Source organism: Cebus imitator, unplaced genomic scaffold (genome assembly GCF_001604975.1).
Source record: "Cebus imitator isolate Cc_AM_T3 unplaced genomic scaffold, Cebus_imitator-1.0 Scaffold227, whole genome shotgun sequence".
Lineage (NCBI taxonomy): Eukaryota > Metazoa > Chordata > Mammalia > Primates > Cebidae > Cebus > Cebus imitator.
Window position 1 is genome coordinate 3,004,659 of NW_016107542.1, and position 22,645 is coordinate 3,027,303.

The 22,645-nt window shown below is 38.3% G+C and overlaps 1 protein-coding gene across 7 annotated transcripts in view; it reads right to left on the reverse strand.

Annotated features, from left to right (window-relative positions):
- Positions 1 to 22,645, reverse strand: part of SPATA6L (spermatogenesis associated 6 like) — a 58,876-nt gene that overhangs the window by 28,218 nt on the left and 8,013 nt on the right. For all 7 annotated transcript variants that reach the window (XM_037727315.1, XM_017496975.2, XM_017496976.2 and 4 more), the window contains 2 exons: positions 21,149 to 21,197; positions 12,204 to 12,245 (listed from right to left, as the gene is read on the reverse strand). In XM_037727315.1, the coding sequence (XP_037583243.1) occupies positions 12,204 to 12,245; positions 21,149 to 21,197 (91 nt within the window). The remainder of the gene's footprint in view (positions 1 to 12,203; positions 12,246 to 21,148; positions 21,198 to 22,645) is intronic.

A 22,645-nucleotide genomic window follows, 5' to 3' on the forward strand; every position in this document is an offset into this window, starting at 1 on the left:
TTAATCAGAATATTACATCAATATAATCAACTTATTTGTAAAAGTTGATTATATTAACTACAAATATTATTTTTGATATTGCAAAAGGGATACTACAAAATACTCATTACCAAAAGATCTTGGGTCTAATGGGATGGACATTTACTGAGCTGAAGGACAGAAAGCTACCATCTGAGTCATCCTCGATCACACAGCAGGTACCACACAAGTGATGTGGACTGAGAGTGGTCCCTGCAGAGAGGACCATCAAAAAAGCAACTGTAGCCAATGAGGCAGTTTTGCTACTTAGTTACTGGGAAGAATTTTTACTTTGAGAAGAATTCTGAAGAGGGTGGTTTTGTTTTCGGTACGTCAACTGTAGAACATAATTGACCTTACATCAAATAATATGATGCATTAGATTCTTCCTCCTACTAACTCCATTTAATATGAATGTTTGGGTTCTACTGAGGAAAGAATCAAAGTGCAAAAAGAAATTATTTTACATTTTTCATCATAAACAGCATTTCTTTCCACTCTTGTGTTCCCAGCCATGCTCCAGCCACAATTGATTGATGTTCCCTCCTCAGCAACGTACTTCCACCATGCATGCTATTCCTTCTTCTCATCCTGTTGGGACCCTATTAATCTTTAAAGTTTCACTGTAAATATATTACAGTATCTTTCTCTTACAGGTCCAAAGTGGAACTCTTGATTGTTTCCTAAACATAAGTTCTCCCTAGAGGAATGTGCACTAGTTGCTCAAGCTAAAAATAGGATTCATCCTTGATTCTGCTCTTTCTCTCACACCTTACATCAATCCATTAAGTCCTGTTGACTCTTTCCAAAGTAAATCTAAACTCTGTCCCCTTCTCTTCATCTTTACAGCTACTATCAGGTCCAAGCCCCCACCACCTACCTCTCTCCTGCACCACTGCGATGGCCTTAGTTGATCTCCCTGCCTCCATTCTCCTGCACTCAAATCCACTGTCCACCCACTACAATGTTTTAAATACATCAGACTGTGCCTTTCTCCTGCTTAAAACGTTCCAATGGCTTCCCATCATATTAGAACAAAATCTAAGCACCTTACCCTAGACTTCAAGACTCTATATAGTCAGGCTTCTAATAACCTCTCCTAATTCATTTATTGCCACTCTCTTCCTTGATTGCTGTTCCTTGGCATCCTTTACCCTTCTTGCTGTCCTTCAAACACACCAAGCTCACCTCTATGTAAGGCTTTTGCCTTACGTTCTCCTCCCTGTAAGGTTCCCTTCCCAGGTCTTTGCATGGCTGGCTCCTTCTTACTGAATAACAGGCTTGGTTTAAATGTCATCTTATCAGAAGGTGGCAACCCAACCCAAAAGAGCACTCCTTCCCAGGTGCTCCCTATCATATCATGCTATTTTACTTTCATCATAGTATTTACCACTAACTGATATTTTTGTCCATGTGTTTATTCATGATCTGCTTCCATCAATGCTCCATGAAAGCAGTGAATTTGTCTTTTCTGTACATTATTCTACTTCTGGCAGGGCTGTCCCTAGAAAGGTGTGAACTCAGAGCAGTTCAATCAGTACAGGGCCTAGCCAAGACAATCACACCTGAAAAGGGGCTTCACTGTCAGCATCTTCAACAAGCCACTTGAAATATCACTAAAGATAGACATTTTAAAATTGAACTTCAATGATGTTCAGAGACGAGGAGTGAAGTGCAGCATCCTGGATGCTTCCCCTAAACCTGTGGAACACTGCTTGGGACATAACGGGTAACTGATAAATGCTTCTTAAATAAATGAACATGAGGACTAAAGTAAGATAACTTGCTTAAGTGCCAGCTTATGTTAGCACTCAATATGCATTAGTTACCCTCTTTGAGACTCAGTTTCCACACTATTAAAAAAGGGGCGAGGGGTAAAGAGAGACTAAGTATTCTCTAAAAGCTTTTCTTATTCTTACCCTTCATTCATTTTTCAATAATTTATTTTCAGGCCAGGCATGGTGGCTCATGCCTGTCATCCCAGCACTTTGGGAGGCCAAGGCAGGCAGATCACCTAAGGGCAGGAGTTCAAGACCAGCCTGACCAACATGGTGAAACCCCATCTCTGCTAAAAATACAAAAATTAGCTAGGCGTGGTGGTGGGCACCTATAATCCCAACTACTCGGGAGGCTGAGGCAGGAGAATCACTTGAACATGGGAGGCGGAGGTTGCTGTGAGCCAAGATGGCACCATTGCACTCCAGCCTCTTATTTTTTTGCACTCTCAAATAAATAAATAAATTTTAAATCTGTTTTCATTCATACATTCAAAAAATACTTCATTCATTGAGAACCTTCTATGTAACAAGACTTATAGACACTGAATTTATACTAGTGAACAAGATAAATATAATCAATGCCCTCCTGGAGCTTACAGTATGTGAGTATTAAACTATTATACAAATAAATGTGTAATTAAAAAGTATAAGTGCCACAAATGATAAGAAGTAGGTTCTATAAGAGTAAATTACTAGGAATAAAGAGATAGAGAGGGTAGGGAGAAAGGAGGGAAGATGGGTTTCTTTTTTTTTTTTCTGAGACAGAGTCTCACTCTTGTTGCCCAGGCTGGAGTGCAATGGCGTAATCTTGGCTCATACTGCAACCTCCATCTACCAGGTTCAAGTGATTCTCTTGCCTCAGCCTCCCAAGTAGCTGGGATTACAGGCACCCACCACCATTCCCGGCTAATTTTTGTATTTTTAGTAGACATGGGGTTTCACCATGTTGACCAGGCTGGTCTCAAACTCCTGACCTCAGGTGATCTATCTGCCTCAGTCTCCCAAAGTGCTGGGATTACAGACATGAGCCACCACACCCAGCCAATGGGTGTAATTCTAACATCAATTCTTTGCTTCATTTACTAGTCTCATCCTGGCCTTTTCTTCATCAGTGCTCCTTTTAGAATGCTCCCTGTGACGGACATAATCCTCCCGCCTTTGCAGGCCAAAAACAGACTCTGCCTCCATCCAGAAACTCTGAAGTACAATCTGCAAATGGAAAGTGATGTGCCAATTTCCCCAGCTATCACTAGCAATAAAATACAACTTTCTCCTGAAGCCTACAGTATAGAGTTAAGAACTCAAGTTCTAGGGTCAGGCAGGGCTGGTTTCAAACCCCTGCTCCACCACTTACTAACAATGTGATCTTGGGCAAATCATGTAAACTAACTTCAGTCTCCTCTTCAAGAAAATGTAAAAACTGTCATCGTACCTGCCCTTTAGGACTACTGTGAGGATGAATGACAAAGGTATGTAGAGGGCAGAGCACAGCACCTGACATTACCTACCATTACCACAACTGCTCCCTGACATCAGCCCAGCAGTGGCCCCAGAACTGCTCTGGTCTCTGTAAACATCACTATCTTCCTATCAGGAACAAACATCTAGATGCATGATATGATGCTCTACTCAGGATGCCTTTCCTTTTCCCTCTTTCCTTTCATATGCTTTTGGCTAGCTCTTGCCACTGCACCTAAATAACTGCTAAAATATTATTCCTGTGTTTAGCAAGAATTTAGATAAAATTAAGAGGCTGGGAAAATTCAAAGCGAGCTCATACTCCAGTTTTAGAATCACAGGAATAAAAATAGACTGAAACAGGGTTGGACAAATAAATAGAAGGCTATGAAGCTTTTCAAGACAGTCTCTCTGGTATAGTCATTTTCTAGAAATCCAAATTGCTACCCAGTGTGAAAATGTCAGCACAGTAAAAGGATGGTACAGCAAGAGCCTAGGTTATAAATAATAAACATATTTACAGGCTGAACAAGTCTTATAGGTCAAGGGAAGTATCTGAAAGAACTCAGTGCTCTCCTTAAAGAGCTAATTACATTTTGCTCAAAGCTTTAGGAAGAGGGGGAAAAAAGAGCTAATTACACAGACAGTGACATCATCAATGGCATAAATGAATTTCTTCCCCCAAAAGGAAACAAATGAGACTTTAAGAGAAATAACAATTTTAATAACAACATTGACTGGAGGCATATCTAACATTTTTAGTGCATATCGGAATTGACACTGTGCTTCCAGATACAGGATCACATTTGATTCCCTCTTTACAGATAAAGAAACTGAGGCTTGAGAGTTTGACCTGTCATGATGCCACATGGCTAGTGATAGATACCACATGGCAAAGTAGGAATTCAAATCCAAATCATCTGAGGCAACAGTTCTTTCCTTGCTAGTGCCTATAAAAGTATAAAAGCATTGCTATAAAAGTATAAAATATTGCTATACAAGCATTGCTATAAAATTATAAAATTAAGCTCTGATTAAATGAATGGGTGCCCACTAGAATAGGCTTTTACAGTTGGACTGAATATACATGACTTACCCAAAGTGAAGATATTTATTTCAGAAGTTAATAAAAGGAAAGCGCCATGCTGACTGTCAAATAGGATCATGCTGCCCCTCTGTGTCTATTCCCTTTTTCCCACTTTTGTAAACTGAAGAACAAGAGGGGTCTTTACTACTCAGCTGCAAAAATCACTGGACTTCTTCATTCTTTGGCCATAAAGCCATATGCACATCTGGATATTATTACTTGTATTATTAATTTACTTGCACTATTAATGATCGTAACATGTCTTTTGACTACAAGTGTGTTTGAAAGCAATGAGAAAAAAAATCAAGCAATAAATTCAGCAAAATGAAAAGGTAACAATTTAGCCAATAAAGAAATTAGTCCCTGGGAACCTAAATGTGGCCCATGTGACCCCACAGTGCAGTCCACAAGAAACTTTAAGAAAAAAAAAAAAAGATTTAGTTAGTATCAAGGACCAGCAGATCATGAGGGCTCACTGCCACGGCTGCATGCCCAGTGCTACCAACATCACACTACGAAAATTGGCACAGTGTAGATCATGTGCAAAGTATGCCTCCAGTAATATATGTTGAACAAATTTTTTTTTTTTTTTTTTTTGAGACGGAGTCTCGCTCTTGTTACCCAGGCTGGAGTGCAATGGCGCAATCTCGGCTCACCGCAACCTCCGTCTCCTGGGTTCAGGCAATTCTCCTGCCTCAGCCTCCTGAGGAGCTGGGATTACAGGCACGTGCCACCATGCCCAGCTAATTTTTTGTATTTTTAGTAGAGACGGGGTTTCACCGTGTTGACCAGGATGGTCTCGATCTCTTCACCTCGTGATCCACCCACCTCGGCCTCCCAAAGTGCTGGGATTACAGGCTTGAGCCACCGCGCCCGGCCTATGTTGAACAAATTAATGGATCACTCTGTATTACATCTGAAGCTAAGTAAAAACAATTGAATTGTTATTTTGAGCAATTCCACTAAAATTACAATCTGAAATTGATAGGAGATAAAAAGAAAACAAGTATAGCACAGCTTCCATTTTGCATCTGATTAACTTCTTAGTTATAACCGGTATTTATGCCCTCAACTAGAATATTCTGCAATCATTCTTTTCAAACAACTATTCTTATAGTCTTCTCACAGACAGGCTTCTGGTCACATGAAAAACATATAGCAGTCCAAGACATATTAAGTTTTAACAAGCAAATTGTAGAATATATAGAGTCAACATATATATGTGTGTGTGTGTATGTGTGTGTGTGTGTGTGTATGTGTGTTGAAAATACATATTCTGCAACTGGCTTTTTAAAATGTAATATATCTTGGGACTGTCATATGTTTTTCTTTTAATCTCAACATGATTATTATTTTGAAATTCTATGCATTTTTACAGTCATAATCATACTGCATATATAATTTTGTACCCTATTTGTTCCCCATAGATATTATATTGTAGACATTTTCTATTTTATTATATATCCTAATAACTATAATTTTTAATGACAGCATAATGTTTCTTTGAGGAGATAAATGATAATTTACTTTGCTGTCTTCCAATTATATGTCATATGCTTTTCAAGAGACCAGAAAACCAAAATTTAGTATATTCAACCAACCATAAAATATATACACACACAACTATATATACTAAATACTAAAAATATTCATGTTTATATATATCATATTTAATATACAGTCATCCCTAAGTGTCCACAGGGGTTGGTTTCAGGAACCCCTGCAGATACTAAAGTATCCACGAATGCTCAAGTCCCTGATATAAAATGGTGTAGTGGGGTAACTTGATTGAAGGTAAAAAGAGCATAATAATAAAAAATAGGCTGGGCACAGTGGCTCATGCCTGTAATCCCAGCACTTTGGGAGGCCAAGGCAGGAGGATCATCTGAGGTCAGGAGTTTGAGACCAGCCTGGCCAACATGGTGAAACTCTACTAAAAATATGAAAATTAGCTGGGCGTGGTGGTGCATGCCTGTAGTCCCACCTACTCAGGAGGCTGAGGCAGGAGAATTGCTTGAACCCAGGAGGCAAAGGTTGCAGTGAGCCAAGATTGCAGGCAGAGGTTGCAATGAGCGCCAATGCACTCCAGCCTGGGCGACAGAGCAAAACTCTGTCTTAAATAAATAAATAAATATAAATAAATAAAATAAAATGGTGTAGTATTTGCATACAACCTATGCATATCCTCCTGTATGCGTCAAATCATCTCTAGATTACTTATAATACCTAATATAATGTAAATATTATATAATAGTTGTTATGCTGTATGATTAAGGGACTAATGACAAGAAGAAGTCTGTACATGTTCAGTACAGACACAACCATCATAGGTCTAACTACATTTTTGATTCATGGTTAGCTGAATTCATGGCTGTGGATCTTGACAATCAGAAGGTCTAACCATACATGGAGTATGCATGTGCATGTGTATGTATTTTAGAGTTGGCTGAAAATACTAAACGTGTTTTAGAAGGTCTAAAAAGATTCACATCAAATCGTTTTGTTCTGTTTTTTGTTGAGACAGGGTCTCACTCTGTTGCCCAAGTTGGGAGTTCAGTGGCAAGATCACAGCTCACTGCAGCCTCAACCTCCTTGGTTCAAGTGATCCTCCTCCCTAGCCTCTCAAGTAGCTGGGACTACAGGCATGCACCAGTACACCCAGCTAATTTTTGTACTTTCATTAGAGATGAGGTTTCACCATGTTTCCCAGGCTGTACCTGAATTCCTGTACTCAAGCAGTCCACCCACCTTTACCTCTCAAAGTTCTGGGATTACTAGCCCACATCAGATTGTTAATGGTAATTATCTGTCAGGGATTGTTGAATGTGCTTTTGACATTTTATTTTATATACTTTCATGTTAGCTAAATTTTTTATAGTGAGATTACTTAGGTACTGGATAACTTTTAAAAAATCCATGTGCAATTAAATAATACCAAGGTGGGGATGCTTCTACTTTATTAGCACACTAAAATATAATTTGTCAGCAGTGATATATGTTTGAACATAAAATTGGGTCAAATAAGAATAAAAAACGTATGGAAAAAAACTCAATGTCCTGATTTCAGCCTAACAGTTTTAGGCTGAAAAACATTCCATAAGAATTTCTAAAAAGTAGGCAGGAGGCACCTGCTCATTTGCATCTACCTACGAAGGTAATGACATCTCCATAAACACTTACTCTTAAATTCACAGAGCGGGGTTCTTATCTGTCTCCAGAGACAGCCTTTGCCAAAGAACCAAGTAGCAAGAAAGAACTACAGACTCCTGGGTTCACTGCAGTTCACTCGGGCCCTTGACCTGCTCCAGTGACATTCACAACAGGCAGGACTATGATCCCTATAAAAGCGTCCTCAGTCCCTTCTGCTTTAGCAGAGGCATTTGCTAGTCTCATCTTCCTTCTCCCATGTTCTCTTAAGAAAAAGAAAAGCACATACCATAAAACATCAAAATAATGCAATGCAACAGGGGAAATATAACTGTTTTAAGCATAACTGATTTAAAACTTTGTTAAAAATAAGAATTTATACCAAAATACAACATTTATGTCCAGACATCACTCCATAAGTAATCAAAAGACAGTGACAGTCACTTTATACAGAAGGAAATAAAACGAATCATAATGTGGGAAAACGGAAATTTTTAAGAAGTTTTAAATAGAGGGTTGTCACAAGTCATATCTGAAAAGGAGACAGATCATAAAATAGGATAAAATTTATTTTATTTCTATTTATGTATTTATTTATGTATGTATTTATTTATTTATTTTGAGACAGAGTCTTGCTCTGTTGCCTGGGCTGGAATACAGTGGCACAATCTTCACTCACTGCAACCTCCACCTCCCAGGTTCAAGGAGTTCTCCTGCCTAAGCCTCCCAAGTAGCTGGGATTACAGGTGGCCACTACCATACCCAGCTAATTTTTGTATTTTTAGTAGAAACAGGGTTTCACTATGTTGGCCAGGCTGGTCTCAAACTCCTGACCTGATGATCTGTCCACCTCAGCCTCCAAAAGTGCTGGGATTACAGGTGTGAGCCATGACATACTTTGCAAACACAACAAATCCAAATGACAGTACCCAGTATTAACTAGGATATGGGGAATGGGCACACTATGCACTCCTGGATGCGGTACAAGTATTGGAACCTTATTGGGGATTCGTCTACCCCAGTTTAGAAGGCATGGATCAATCTAATAATTCTATTATTTGTAAATAAGCCAAGAGAGAAATATTATTTTTATAAAAATGTGAAAGACAAAGAAAACCTAAATGCTCAACAATATTAATTTATGGATAACACCATCACTATGGAAAAATACATAGCTATTGAAAATGACAAGTAAACTATAGGTAACAATGTAAGAAAAGTAAAACCCAAAATACTATGTAAATACCATTTATAGATCTATAAAAACACATATATAAATTAATGAAATTCTTTATAGTTATCAAAAATAATGACGTAGGCCAGGTGCAGTGGCTCACATCTGTAATCCCAGCACTTTGGGAGGCTAAGGCGGACAGATCACCTGAGATCAGGGGTTCAGCTCTAGCCTGCCCAATATGGTGAAATCCCGTCTCTACTAAAAATACATAAAAATTAGCTGGGTGTGTTGGCAGGCACCCGTAATTCCATCTATTTAGGAGGCTGAGGCAGGAGAATCGCTTGATCCTGGGAGGCAGAGGTTGCAGTGAGTTGAGGTTGTGTCACTACACTCCAGCCTGGGTAACACAGATAGACTTTCTCTCAAAAAAAATAAAAATGATGTAGATTTATGCTTTTAGAAATGACAGCATAGGCAAGTCATGGTGGCTCATGCCTATAATCCCAGAACTTTGGGAAGCCAAGGTGGGAGGATCGCTTGTATCCAGAAGTTAAGAGATCAGCCTAGGCAACATAGTGAAATTCCATCTCTATTAAAAAAAAAAAAAAATTAGCTGGGCATGGTGCATGCCTGTAGTTCCAGCTACTGCGAAACTTAGGCAGGAGAACTGCTTGAACCCAGGAGGTCAAGGCTGCACTGAGCCATGATCACATCACTACACTCCGTAGGAGTGACAGAGTCAGATATTGTCTCAAAAAATATATAAAAAATAAAATTAAATTTAAAAAATTTGGCCAGGCGCAGTGGCTCATGCTTGTAATCCCAGAACTCTGGGAGGCCGATGCGGGTGGATCACGAGGTCAGGAGATTGACACCAGCATGACCAACATGGTGAAACCCTGTCTCTACTAAAAATACAAAAATTAGCTGGGCATGGTGGCCCACACCTGTAATCCCTCTACTCAGGAGGCTGAGGAAGGAGAATTGCCTGAACCTGGGAGGCGGAGGTTGCAGTGAGCCAAGATCGTGCCACTGCACTCCAGCCTGGGCAACAGAGTGAGACTTCATCTCAAAAAAAAAAAAAAAAAAATTTAAATAATATAACAGTAACATATAATGTGGAAAGTTAGTAACAGAAAAAAAAATGTATGTGATGCTATGTAAAAATTCCATATCTATTCTTCTATCTACAGAGAAATATCAAGAAATATGTTCACCAAAATATAAATAAAGGTTATCTCAGGACTATGTGAATTGGGGATGCTTTTTACAAGTTAAAATTATGAAGCTATTTTCATTTTGAGAAAGAAAAAAAGCAGAAATGTGTAACAGCAAAGATTAGAAGAGAATTTTCTAAGTTTTCAGTGTTCTCTCTCTCTCTTACACACACAGGCGGATTCTCTTATGCTGACAACCCTAACATCACTAGATAGCTATAAGTGAAAGACTATTTGTGAGAATTGGTGCCACTGGGTAGCAGGTCCTAACCTCTCTCACCAGCTCAAGTCTTATGTCACTTAAGACACACCGCAAGGCAAAAGTACTACAGAACAGTTTCCTCCTAGAATCTCATGATTCTAGCACGGGGTCACAGACTTTTTCTGTAAAGGGTCAGACAGCTAAATGTTTTAGGCTTTGTAGGCCATCTGTTCAGAACTCCTCACCTCTGTCATTTCTCTATCAAAGTAGCTATAAACACTACTTAAACAAGTGAGTATGGCTATGTTCCAAAAAGACCTTTATTTATAAATAATGAAATTTGACTTTCATATAATTTTCACATCACTAAATATTCATTTCAAAAATTCTTTCCAGGTTCATCTATGCTGACAGAAAAGCAGAAGATCAAACACCGCATGTTCTCACTCATAGGTGGGTGTTGAACAATGAGAACACATGGACACAGGGAGGGGAGCACTACACACTGGGGTCAGTTGGGGGGAAACAGGGGAGGGACAGTGAGGGGTGGGGAGCTGGGGAGAGATAGCAAGGGGAGAAATGCCAGATGTAGGTGATGGGGAGGAAGGCAGCAAATCACACTGCCACGTGTGTTCCTATGCAACAATTTTGCATGTTCTTCACATGTACCCCAAAACCTAAAATGCAATAAAATAAATAAATGGGAAAAAAAAATTCTTTCCAATCATTTAAAAATGTAAAAACCAAAAATTAAAAAAAGTTAAATAGTTATCATATACTCACAAAGTTAAACAGTTATCATATACAAAAAGTTAAACAGTTATTATATACTCCATTCCTACACATAAACACAGGAGAACTGAAAACAAATATATAACAATTTGTATATAAACATTCATAGCAGCATTATTTATAACATCCAAAAAGTAGAAATGTGTTAGTCCATTTTCTGCTGCTTATAACAGAATACCTGAAACTAGGTAATTTGTTTTTAAAACACTATTTATTTCCTACTGTTATGGAGGCTGAGAAGTCCAAGGTTGAGGGGCTGTGTCTGGTGAGAGCCTTCTTGCTGGTAAGGACTCAGCTGAGTATCCAGGTGACACAGGGCATCACATAGTGAGGGTGCTGAGCATGTTAGCTCAGGTCTCTCATCCTCGTTTTATAAAGCCACCAGTTTCACCCCCATGATAACCCATCAATCCTTTAATCCATGAATAGATCAACCCATTCATAATGGTAGAGCCCTCATTACCCAATCCATATGGAAGAATAGTATTCAAGCACAAAAAGGAATTCAGATCTGCTACACGCTACAACATGGCTGAACCCTGAAAACATTATGCTAAGTAAAAGAAACCAGACATAAAAGGCCACATATTGTAGGCTTCTATTTATATGAAATGTCTAGAATAAGAAAATCAATAGACAGAATTAGTGGTGGTCAGAGCCTGGAAGGGGAAGGAACGGGAAATGATTGTTAATAAATATAAAAATTCTTTTTGGAGTAAAGAAAATGTTCTGGAATTAGTGGTGATGGCTGCTCAATCTTATGAACATACTAAAACCAATGAAGTGTACATTTGAAAATGAGGAATTGTATGATACATAATTTTGATAACAATAAAAAATGTGGAAACCATTCCTAGTTTGCAGGCCATACAGCAATGAACTACAGGCTGGATTTAGCTGGGGACTATAGTTTACCCACCCTGTTCTAGCATCTAACAGGGAAAATATCTTTGGGTTTTATACACACACACACACACACACACACACACACACACACACAGAGCAAATTAGAACACAGCCAAAGGCCAAAACTTGAAATCAGCTAAGCCAGAACTGAAAAATTATTTAACAATTAAAGTTATTTAAAAATAGAAAGATAAGGAGCCTGTTTAAGTTATGCTCCCTGCCACCAAACACCGTAAAATTATTTTTCTGAAAATAGACAAAATTTAATAGATTGGCAGAAAAAAGGCATGTGTTATATAGACTTACAGGTATTGAAGTTACATGTTATTTTAAACCAGCTTGTAAGTACAGTCCCCATTTTGTCAGGCCAAGTTTATTTTAAAATTAAGCTAATTTAGAAATGTATTTATTGGCACATTACCTGGAGGAACTAGCTGTATTAATTCAAACCTGGTTAGGGAGCCTAAAAAGGAAAATATGAGATTTTAATACTTCCAAAAATCGCCACAGTTTTTCAATAATTGTTAAGTTTTAAACTGTCATAAAATCCATTTAATAATAACAATAATAAGAACAGTAATTAAAAATAACTACCATATCAACATCAAATCAGGTATTTCTAGAATTAATCAATCAAGATCAGGAGAGTGGAATGAGAGTAACAGAGTTATAAAAATAGCATTCCAGGCCAGGTGCCTGTATCCCACCACTTTGGGAGGCCGAAGCGGGTGGATCACGAGGTCAGGAGATCAAGACCATCCTGGCTAACATGGTGAAACCCCATCTCTACTAAAAATACAAAAAATTAGTGGGGCGTGGTGGCACGCGCCTGTAGTCCCAGCTACTTGAGGGGCTGAGGCAAAAGAATCACTTGAACCCGGAAGGTGGAGGTTGCAGTGAGCCAAGATCACAGTCACTGAACTCCAGCTTGGGCAACAAAGTGAGACTTCATCTCAAAAAAAAAAAAAAGTTTCGCAAGCCATAAAAAAAGAACAAGATCATGTCTTTTGAAGGATCTGGAGGCCATCAAACTAATGCAGAAACAGAAAACCAAGTACAGCGTAATCTCACTTATAAGTAGGCATTAAATGATGAGAATTCATGGACACACAAAAAGGAGCAATACACACTGGGGCCTACCTGAGGGTGGAGGGTGGGAGAAGAAAAGCTATCAGAAAAAAATAACTATTAGATACTAGACTTAATACTTGAGTGACAATCTGTACAACAAACCCCCATGACACGAGTTCACCTATATAACAAACCTGTACATATACCCCAAACCTAAAAGTTAAAAAAAAAAAACAAAAAACAGCGTTTCACCTCCTGAAAAGTGTTGGGAAAAAAAAAAAACATGCAATATTTTGTCTCCCAAAAGTGTATACAATAAATAAATAAGTGTATACATAGAGCTTTAAAATAACAATGCACTTTTCATCTTAAAAATTCAAAATCCATTTGTTATCCATTAACATACAAAAGTTTATCTTGCTTAAAAGTGTGCAATATGGCTATAAAAATTAGATATAAAATACAACTTTTTAAACTTTTCTTGAGTTCAAAATATTTTAGAAATAGTGAGCCTATGTACAATGACAAGAATAAAACTAAAATAAAGACAAGAATAAAATTCAGATCTTTAAGATAACAAAACAAATGATACATTAGGTTGGTACAATTATAAAATTTAAAAATCAACAAAGATAATTCTCACAAAATAACATAACAAGTGAAAACATTTTAGTTTTTTTGTTTTGTTTTGTTTTTTGAGCCAAGGTCTCGCTTTGTCACCTAGGGTGGAGTGCAGTGGTGCGATTCTGGGTCACTGCAACCTCCACTTTCTGGCTTCAAGCGATTCTTCCGCCTCAGCCCCCCAAGTAGCTTGAACTACAGGTGCGTGCCACCACGCCCAGTTAATTTTTTGTATTTTTAATAGTGATAGGGTTTCACCATGTTGGCCAAGCTGGTCTCAAACTCATGACCTCACGTGATCTGCCCACCTTAGCCTCCCAAAGTGTTGGGATTACAGGCGTAAGCCACTGTGCCCAGCCGTGAAAACATTTTAAATAGACAACAAAAGTAAAATTTTAACTTTGTAGATTTATGAAAAAGTTTTGAATTTATAGGACAAAACTTTAAATGCCAAGAAACTTAAAAGACAAGACAGCCTGAAACTTTAGGCTTTCAAAATGAGAGGAGGGAATATATATTTGCCAAACATCACCCCAGTGGTAATTTAAGCACCTCATTTGTTTCAGGCTCTAAATTCTTTTTTTTTTTTAATGTGTTTATTTCCACAGGTTGTTGGGGAACAGATAGTGTTTGATTACTTGAGTAAGTTCTTTAGTGGTGATTTGTGAGATTTTGGTGCAGCCATCACCTGAACAGTAGATACTGCCACCTATTTGTAGTGTTTTATCCCTCACTCCCTTCCCACCCCTTCCCCCTAAGTCCCCAAAGTCCATTGTGTCATTCTTGTGCCTTTGCATCCTCATAACTTAGCTCCCACTTATGAGTAAGAATATATGATGTTTGGTTTTCCATTTCTGAGTTACTTCACGTGGAATAATAGTCTTCAATTTCATCCAGGTCATTGCTAATGTCATTAATTCACTCCTTTCAATGGTTGAGTAGTATTCCATCATATCATATATATGACAGAATATATATATATATGTATGATAAATATATATATCACAGTTTCTTTATCCACTCATTGATTGATGGGCTTTGAGTTGGTTCCATGTTTTTGCAATTGCAAATTGTGCTGCTATAAACAAGCATGTGTAAGTATTTTTTTAATAAAATGACTTCCTCTGGGTAGACAGATACCCATTAGTGGGATTGCTGGATCAAATAGTAGTTTTACTTTTAGTTCTTTAAGGAATCTCTACACTGTTTTCTGTAGTAGTTGTACTAGTTTACATTCCCATCAGCGGTGTAGAACTGTTATCTGTTCACTGCATCCACACCAACATCTACTATTTCTTAATTTTTTTATTATGGTCAGGCTCTAAATTCTATATAGTCAATTAATTCTCGACATAACTCTATGAGTCCAAAGCAAGGGATAGCCTCATTTTTATGAATGAAGAAACTAAATCTCAAAGAGGAAACTATAGTAATGTAGGCAAGGTCACACCGGCTAACAGTGACAGGGCTGTATGTGAACCCAAGTAGTCTGCTCTCAGGGCCTGTCCTCTTATCCACAAGATGCTTCATTGAAAAATCCTATTCTTCCACAGAGCGAGTTAATTAGGATGCTTGATAAAATAACTACACCTTTTAATTGCCTTCTGGAATGGCATAACATAATTTATACTTGCTTTAAATATCAAGGACAAAGGAAATCACTTATAAGTGACCTAGAGAACTGTTCTTATGTTCTTTTATGCTTCAGTCCACCTCTCAGGGTTAATATTGGGAAATGAAATGAAAATATCCCAATTCTTATACGATCATTTAAAATGCTGAATTTTTCTTCTGGATTTAAAGAGGCTTGAGAGAATCAGTGTTCTTACAGATGTGACCCATCTCAGAGAGATATTTCACTTTCCTGCTTTTTAAGCTTCAGGAAGAAACATAAATGCAGTAAATCAACTGGGTATTGTATCCACTTTTTAAAAGGCCAAATGCCAAAGGCATCATTTTTTTATACCCAGTTGCCTTGATGGCTTCCTGAGACACATACTTGCTCAGTGACTTCCCTAACCCATGCTACCTCTGTAGGCACTGACTTACTCTTTACCTAATTTCAAACTCTTTAATCTACCTGGTATGTCAGCCTGAGGCATGGTCTGCTACCATTCTGACTTCTACCCAGGATGGCCTCAGCTCACTTGGTACTCGATTACATGAGTAAGTTCTCTAGTCCTTTCCCTAGATTCTGGTCCTTTCCCTAGATTCTGCTATTATTTGTGACCTTGATCCAATTCTTTCAACTGAATAACATCTCAGGTGCAAATTTCATAAAGCTTGAAAATGTGATTAAAAGTCACACCATCCACAAACCTTTCACCTAAAGACACTGGGAAAACAAAAGGGCAAACTAAACCTAAAGCAAACAGAGGAAAGATAATAATAAAGATTAAGCAAAAAGTAATGAAATAGAAAACAGAAGACCAATAGAAAATCAATAAATCTAAAAGTCGGTTCTTTAAAATGATCAATAAAACTGACAAACCTTTAGCTAGACTCACTAAGAAAAAACAGAAAAGACTCAAATTACTAAAATCATAAATGAAAGGACAGACATTACCACTGATTTTACAGAAATAATTTTTTTGTTTGTTTGTTTGTTTTTGAGACAGAGTCTTGCTCTGTTGCCCAGGCTAGAATGCACTGGCACGATCTCAGCTCACTGCCACCTCTGCTGCTGGAGCTCAAGCAATTTTTCCACCTCACCCTCCCAAGCAGCTAGGATTACAGGCAATCACCACCAAACCTGGCTAATTTATGGGGGGGTGTGTCTATATTTTTGGTAGAGACGGGGTTTCACCATATTGGCCAGGCTGGTCTGAATCTCCTGAGCTCAAGTGATCCCCACACTTTGGTCTTCCAAAGTCCGGGGATTACAGGCGTGAGCTACCGTGCCTGGCCTAGAAATAATTTTTTTCTTTTTTTTTTTTTTTTTTTTTGAGACAGAGTCCTGCTCTGTCACCCAGGCTGGGGTGCAGCGATACGACCATAGCTCACTGCAGCCTTAACCTCCCTAACTCAAGTGATCCTCCCACCTTCAGCCTCCTGAGGAGTGAACACCACAGGCACATGCCACCACACCCCACTAATTTTTGTTGTTGTTGTTGTATGGACAGGGTCTCCAAAAAAATAGTTTTAAGGGAATACTGTGAACAACTTTATGCCAATAAATTAGATAAATGAAATGGAAAAACTCCTAGAAAGACACAAACTAATAAAACTAACTCCAGAAGAATCAGAAAATCTGAAGAGACCTATAATGTGTAGGAAGAAATTAGTAATCAGAAAACAACCCAAAGACAAACCCAGGTCCAGGTGGCTTCACTAGTAAATACTACCTTAATAATTAGTACCAATTATTCATAAACCCTTCCAAAAAATAGAAGAGGGCAGAACATACCAAAACGGATTCCACAAGGTTAGCAGTACCAAAATCAGATAAAGCCATCATAAGAAAACAAAACTACAGACCAATATCTCTTACGATTTTAAGTCCCAAAATCATCAACATAATACTAGCAAGCAAATCCAGCAACATATAGAAAGGATTATATACCATAAGGTTGGCTTAATATCTAAAAATCACATATCAATAAAATAAAGGATAAAATCACATGATTGGGCTCAGTGACTCATGCCCATAATCCCAGCACTTTGGAAGGTTGAGGTGGGAGAATCACTTGAGGTCAGGTGTCCAAGACTAGCCTGGCCAATATGGTGAAACCCATCTCTACTAAATATACAAAAATTAGGCGGGCATCATGGCAGGTGCCTGTAATTCAAGCTACTCGGGAAGCTGAGGCAGGAGAATCGCTTAAACCAGGGAGGTGGAAGTTGCAGTGAGCCAAGATGGCACCATTGCAGTCCAGCCTGGGCGACAAGAATGAGACTCCATCTCAAAAAAAATAATAATAACATAGATCATCTCAATAGATGTAGAAAAGGCATGTGATAAAATTCAACATTCATTCATGATAAAATCTCAGTAAACTAGGAATAAAGAGGAGCTTCCTCAACCTGATATAGAGCACTTATGAAAAACCATAATTTAATCTTACAACTAATGGTGAAAAACTGAATGCTTTTTCCCTACTATCAGGAAATAAATAAGGATGCTCACTTTCACTGCTTCTATTCAATACTGTACTGGAGATTCTAGCCAGGGAAATTAGACATGAAAATGAAATAAAATGCATACAAACTATAAAAGAAGTAGTAAACTATTTCTATTTGCAGATGACATAATTTTGTATATAGACAATCCTACGGAATCAAGAAAAAAACTACTAAAACTAATAAACGAGTCCAGTAAGTTTTCAGGATAAAATATTAGTATATAAAACTCAATTGCATTTCTATATACTTGAACAAATCTGAGACTGAAATTTTTTAAAATTCCATTTACGACTGCTTCAGAGTACGAAGGAATAAATTTAACCAAAAAATACAACACTTGTAAACTGAAAATTACAAAACATTATTGAAATAAATTTAAAATAACCTAAATAAATGGAAATACCTCCCACATTCATGACTGGAAAAGTTAATATTGCTAAGGTGGAAATAATCCCCAAATTGATATACAGTCAATGGAATCCCTATCAGCATCCCAGCTGGCTTCTTTGCAGACATTGACAAACTATTTCAAAAATTCTTATGGAAACTCTAATGACCCAAAATAGCAGTTCTGAAAAAGAAAAACTAAGCTGGAAGATTTACCCTTCCTGGTTTTGAGATTTATTCTAATGCTAGGCCAGGCACAGTGGCTCATGCCTGTAATCCCAGCACTCTGGGAGGCAAGGTGGGCAGATCATGAGGTCAGGAGTTTGAGACCAGCCTGGCCAATACAGTGAAACCCCATCTCTACTAAAAATACAAAAGTTAGCTGGGCTTGGTGGCACACGCCTGTAGTCTCAGCTACTCGGGAGGCTGAGGGAGAAGAATCATTTCAATCCAGGAGGCAGAAGTTGCCGTGATCCAAGATCGCGCCACTGCACTCCAGCCTGGGCAACAGAGCGAGACTCTGTCTCAAAAAAAAAAAAAAAAGGAATCTATTACAAAGCCATGGTAATCAGGATTGTGTGTTGGATAATGATAGACATATGAATCAGTGGAATAAAACTGAGAGCCTAAAAGTAAATCCTCACATTACTGTAAGCTGATTTTCATCAAGGGTGCCAAGACAATTCAACGAGGGAAAGAATGGTCTTTTATCAAATCATATGGAGCTAACATAAATGGATTTCCATATGCAAAAGAATGAAGTTGGTCCCCAACCTCACACTGTCTACAAAAATCAACACAGTATAAACCATAGTGCTAAATGTAAGGGCCAAAACCATAAAACTGTTAGAAGAAAACATAGATGTAAGTCTTCATAACATTGAGGTAGGCAATGGTTTCTTAGACATGACACCAAAACCACAAGCAACAAAGAAAAAACAGATAAACTGAAATTCATCACAATTTAAAACTTTTGCATTTCAAAAAATACCACAAGAAAGTGAAAGACAAGTCTAGAATGAGAGAAAATATTTGCAAATCATACATGTGACAAAGGTCTTGTATCTAGAATATATAAAGAATATTTACAGGGCAGGCATGGTGGCTCATATCTGTAACCCCAACATTTTGGGAAGCCCAGAAGGGAGGATCACTTAAGACCAGGAGTTCAAGACAAGCTGGGCAACATAGTGACATCCTGTCTAAATAAAATATAAAAACAAAACAAAATATAAAAAACAAACAAAAATTAGCTGGGCATGGTGATGTGTACCTACAGTCCCAGCTACTTCAGAAGCTGAGATGGGAGGACTGCTTGAGCCCAGGAAGTCGAGGCTCCAATAAGCTATCATCATGCCACTGCACACTCCAGGCTGGGTGACAGAGGGAGACCCTGTCTCAAAATAAACAAAAAAATAAATAAAGACAAATGATCCCATTAAAAAGTAGACAAAGGATCTGAATAGACATTTCCCCCCAAAAAAATATACAAATGGTCAATTATCTCAGGAAAAAATGTTCAACATCATTAGCCATCAGAGAAATGCAAATCAAAACAATGATGAGATACCATTTCACACTCACAAAGATGACTACCAATCAAAATGACAGACAATAACAAGTGTTGGCTGGGATATGGGAAAATGGAACCCTCATACATTGCTGGTGAGATGTAAAATGATTCAGCTGCTTTGGTAAATAATGTGAAACTTTCTTAAAAGGTTAAACATACAGTTACCATGTTGAAATGGGAAAAGCTCCCTTTTCCCCCTGACAGGACATGCGATAAGGTCGTGGCTTGCTTCTTCAGTGCCCCACTGTTCAAATCTCTAGAGGAACATACAGAGGGGCAGGCTGTGGAGCTCCGACCCCACAGCAGTGTCTAGGGGTGAATGTTTATGGCTCCTGAAGCCCTAGTGGGCATGTGTTACAGGGTGCTCTTTCAGTTTGCCATCTATAGCTGGCTTGTGTTAGTCAGCTCAATTAGACCCCTACCTTGTCACAAGGACAGAGGGCTTTCTGTATCCCAGGGTTTCTTGCCTTGGTATACCAGAAGAATCGGATTACACATGGGGTTGGAGAATGAGCGCAAGACTTCATTGAATGGAAGTAGCTTTCAGCAGATGGGGGAGCTAGAAGAGAGATGGTTTTACCCTGGAGTTGGGCCACTTGGCAGCCCCAGCTCTCCTCAAGCTGCCTCGGCCAAACTCCATGTTGTTCTGCAAGGCCGAGGCACTCCTCTGGATGTCCAGTCACTTCTGTCTCTGACTTGCCAGGGTCTTGGGTTTTTATAGGCACAAGATGGGGGCATGGTAGGCCAGGATGCTCTTGGGAAATGCAACATGTGAGCACACCTGTCCTCACCTAGGTCCGTGGGGATGGAGTCCTAGCCAGGGACCACAGCCTTCCTCTACCCAGCACTCCTCTTCCCTCTTCGTTATCACTTAAAGGTACCACGCTCTTCCCTCCCCAGCACTCCTGTATCCATATGACCCAGCAATTTCACTCCTAGGTATACCCAAGAGGCATTAAAACATATGTTCACATAAAAATTTATATAAAAATATTCACAGCATCATTATTTATCATAGCCTAAAAGTGGAAACAATGCAAATGTCCATCAACTGATGACTAGAAAAACAAAATGTGATATATTTCTCCAACAGAATACTATTTGGCTATAAAAAATTAAGTTTGCACATGCTATAATGTGGATGAGCCTTGAAAACATTACACTAAGAAGTCAATTACAAAGGAGCACAAGTTGTATAACCTCATTTATATGAAATACCCATAATAAGCAAATCTATAGAGACAGAAAGATTAGTGATTGCCTAACAGCTGGGAGGGTTGGTAGGGAACAGCGAGTAACTACTAATGGGCATAGGGCTGCCTTTTGTAATGATAAAAATATTTTAATTAAATGAAATACACAAAAACAATTTTTATAAACAATGAAACAGAATCATACCATTCATCAAAGCCATCTACATTTAGAAAAGGGTATGTGACAGAATCAAAAACATGATTCAAATTGTATATAGACTGTCTTGAATGTAAATATTTATGAAACATGAATATATCAGTTTAGAAAAGAGCAGAATTTTAAAACTGTGAATTACACACAATAGTCTTTTGGTTTTCTGTTTTGTTCAGAATACCTACTTTCCAAAATGTCTGCTACAGCTCCAGGATCTACTGCATTTTCAAATACCTGCAGAGGAAAATGGGGAAAATTAATTTGTCTTAATAAGTGCATATGGAAACTGTAAATGCCAGGTGCAGTAGCTCACATCTGTAATCCTAGCACTTTGGGAGGCCAAGGTGGGTGGACTGCTTATTAAGCTCAGGAATTTGAGACCAGCCTGGGCAACATAGTGAAACCCTCTCTCCACAAAAAATATCAAAGTTAGGTGGGCATGGTGGCTCGTGCGTGTATTCCCAGCTACTTGCGGGGCTGAGGCTGAAGGATCACTTAAGCCCAGGAGACAGAGGTTGCATTGAGCCAAGATCACATCACCACACTCCTGCATGTGAGAAAGAGTGAGACCATGTCTCAAAAAAAAAAATAAAAAAAGAAACTGTAAATTAGATTCTTCCAAATAATTAACATATATAAAATCCAGTCACATAACATTTTAGAATTCAACAGATGCACCTTTAGTAGGTTTCTGACTAAAAGTTCAACAGGTGATGATGGAATAAATGAAGGATAACTAACACAACAACAAGAAGTGTGGGAAAATCTCAATTAGCTAAGTCTACCACATGCTAAAAATGTTATTAACTTGACCTAGCTCTGCTGTTTGTTGCTAAAAGCACATCCTGAATCAACCTCAAAGAGTCTTGTTTGACCACCCAGAAAAACATTCTGTATATAACAGATACTCATTTAATGTTAACTCAATGAATGGTTGATCTTCCCAGGCAATTGGTTGTGCTAAAAAGGAACATAAAAAGAAATTTTACCTATGTGTAACACAAAAGCTAGTACTAGCAGCTACACTCCCACAGAGTAAAAAAGAAAGAAAAGTCTCATAAGTTTTAAGTGTATCTTGAAGCACAAGAAAAACATTGTACTATCTGTCTAGCCACTGCCAAATCTTTATATTTTGCTCTTGAAATAAAAGGGCCTGGGATAGGATTGAAATAAAGGTACACCATGTCCTTCCCCCTAAACTCTAGAACCCTAAGAAAAATAAAACATTTTCAGCAGAGTTTGATTTCAGGATTTAAAGTTCTGATTTAAATGGTGTTTAAACTTAAACAAAAATGAAAATGTCTCATATAATCCAGTTTTGTCCTACTGACTTGAATTTATCAAGCAAATGTGGGTAAGTGGGGTTTTTTGCCTAAAATATTTTTAATAATCCTTTCATTTCACCCATTGTTATGGGTTGAATTGTGTCCCCCCCAAAATTCATAGGTTGAATTATTAAAACCCAGTATCTCAGAATATGACCTTGGTTTGCAAAAAGGGTCACTGCAAATAAAATTACTTAAGTTAGAATGAGGTCATACCAGGATAGGGTGGGCCTCTAATCTGATATGACTGGTGTCCTTTTGAAAGGCAAAAATTTGAGCACAGAAACTGTTTAAAAAAAAAGAGAGGCCGGGCGCGGTGGCTCAAGCCTGTAATCCCAGCACTTTGGGAGGCCGAGG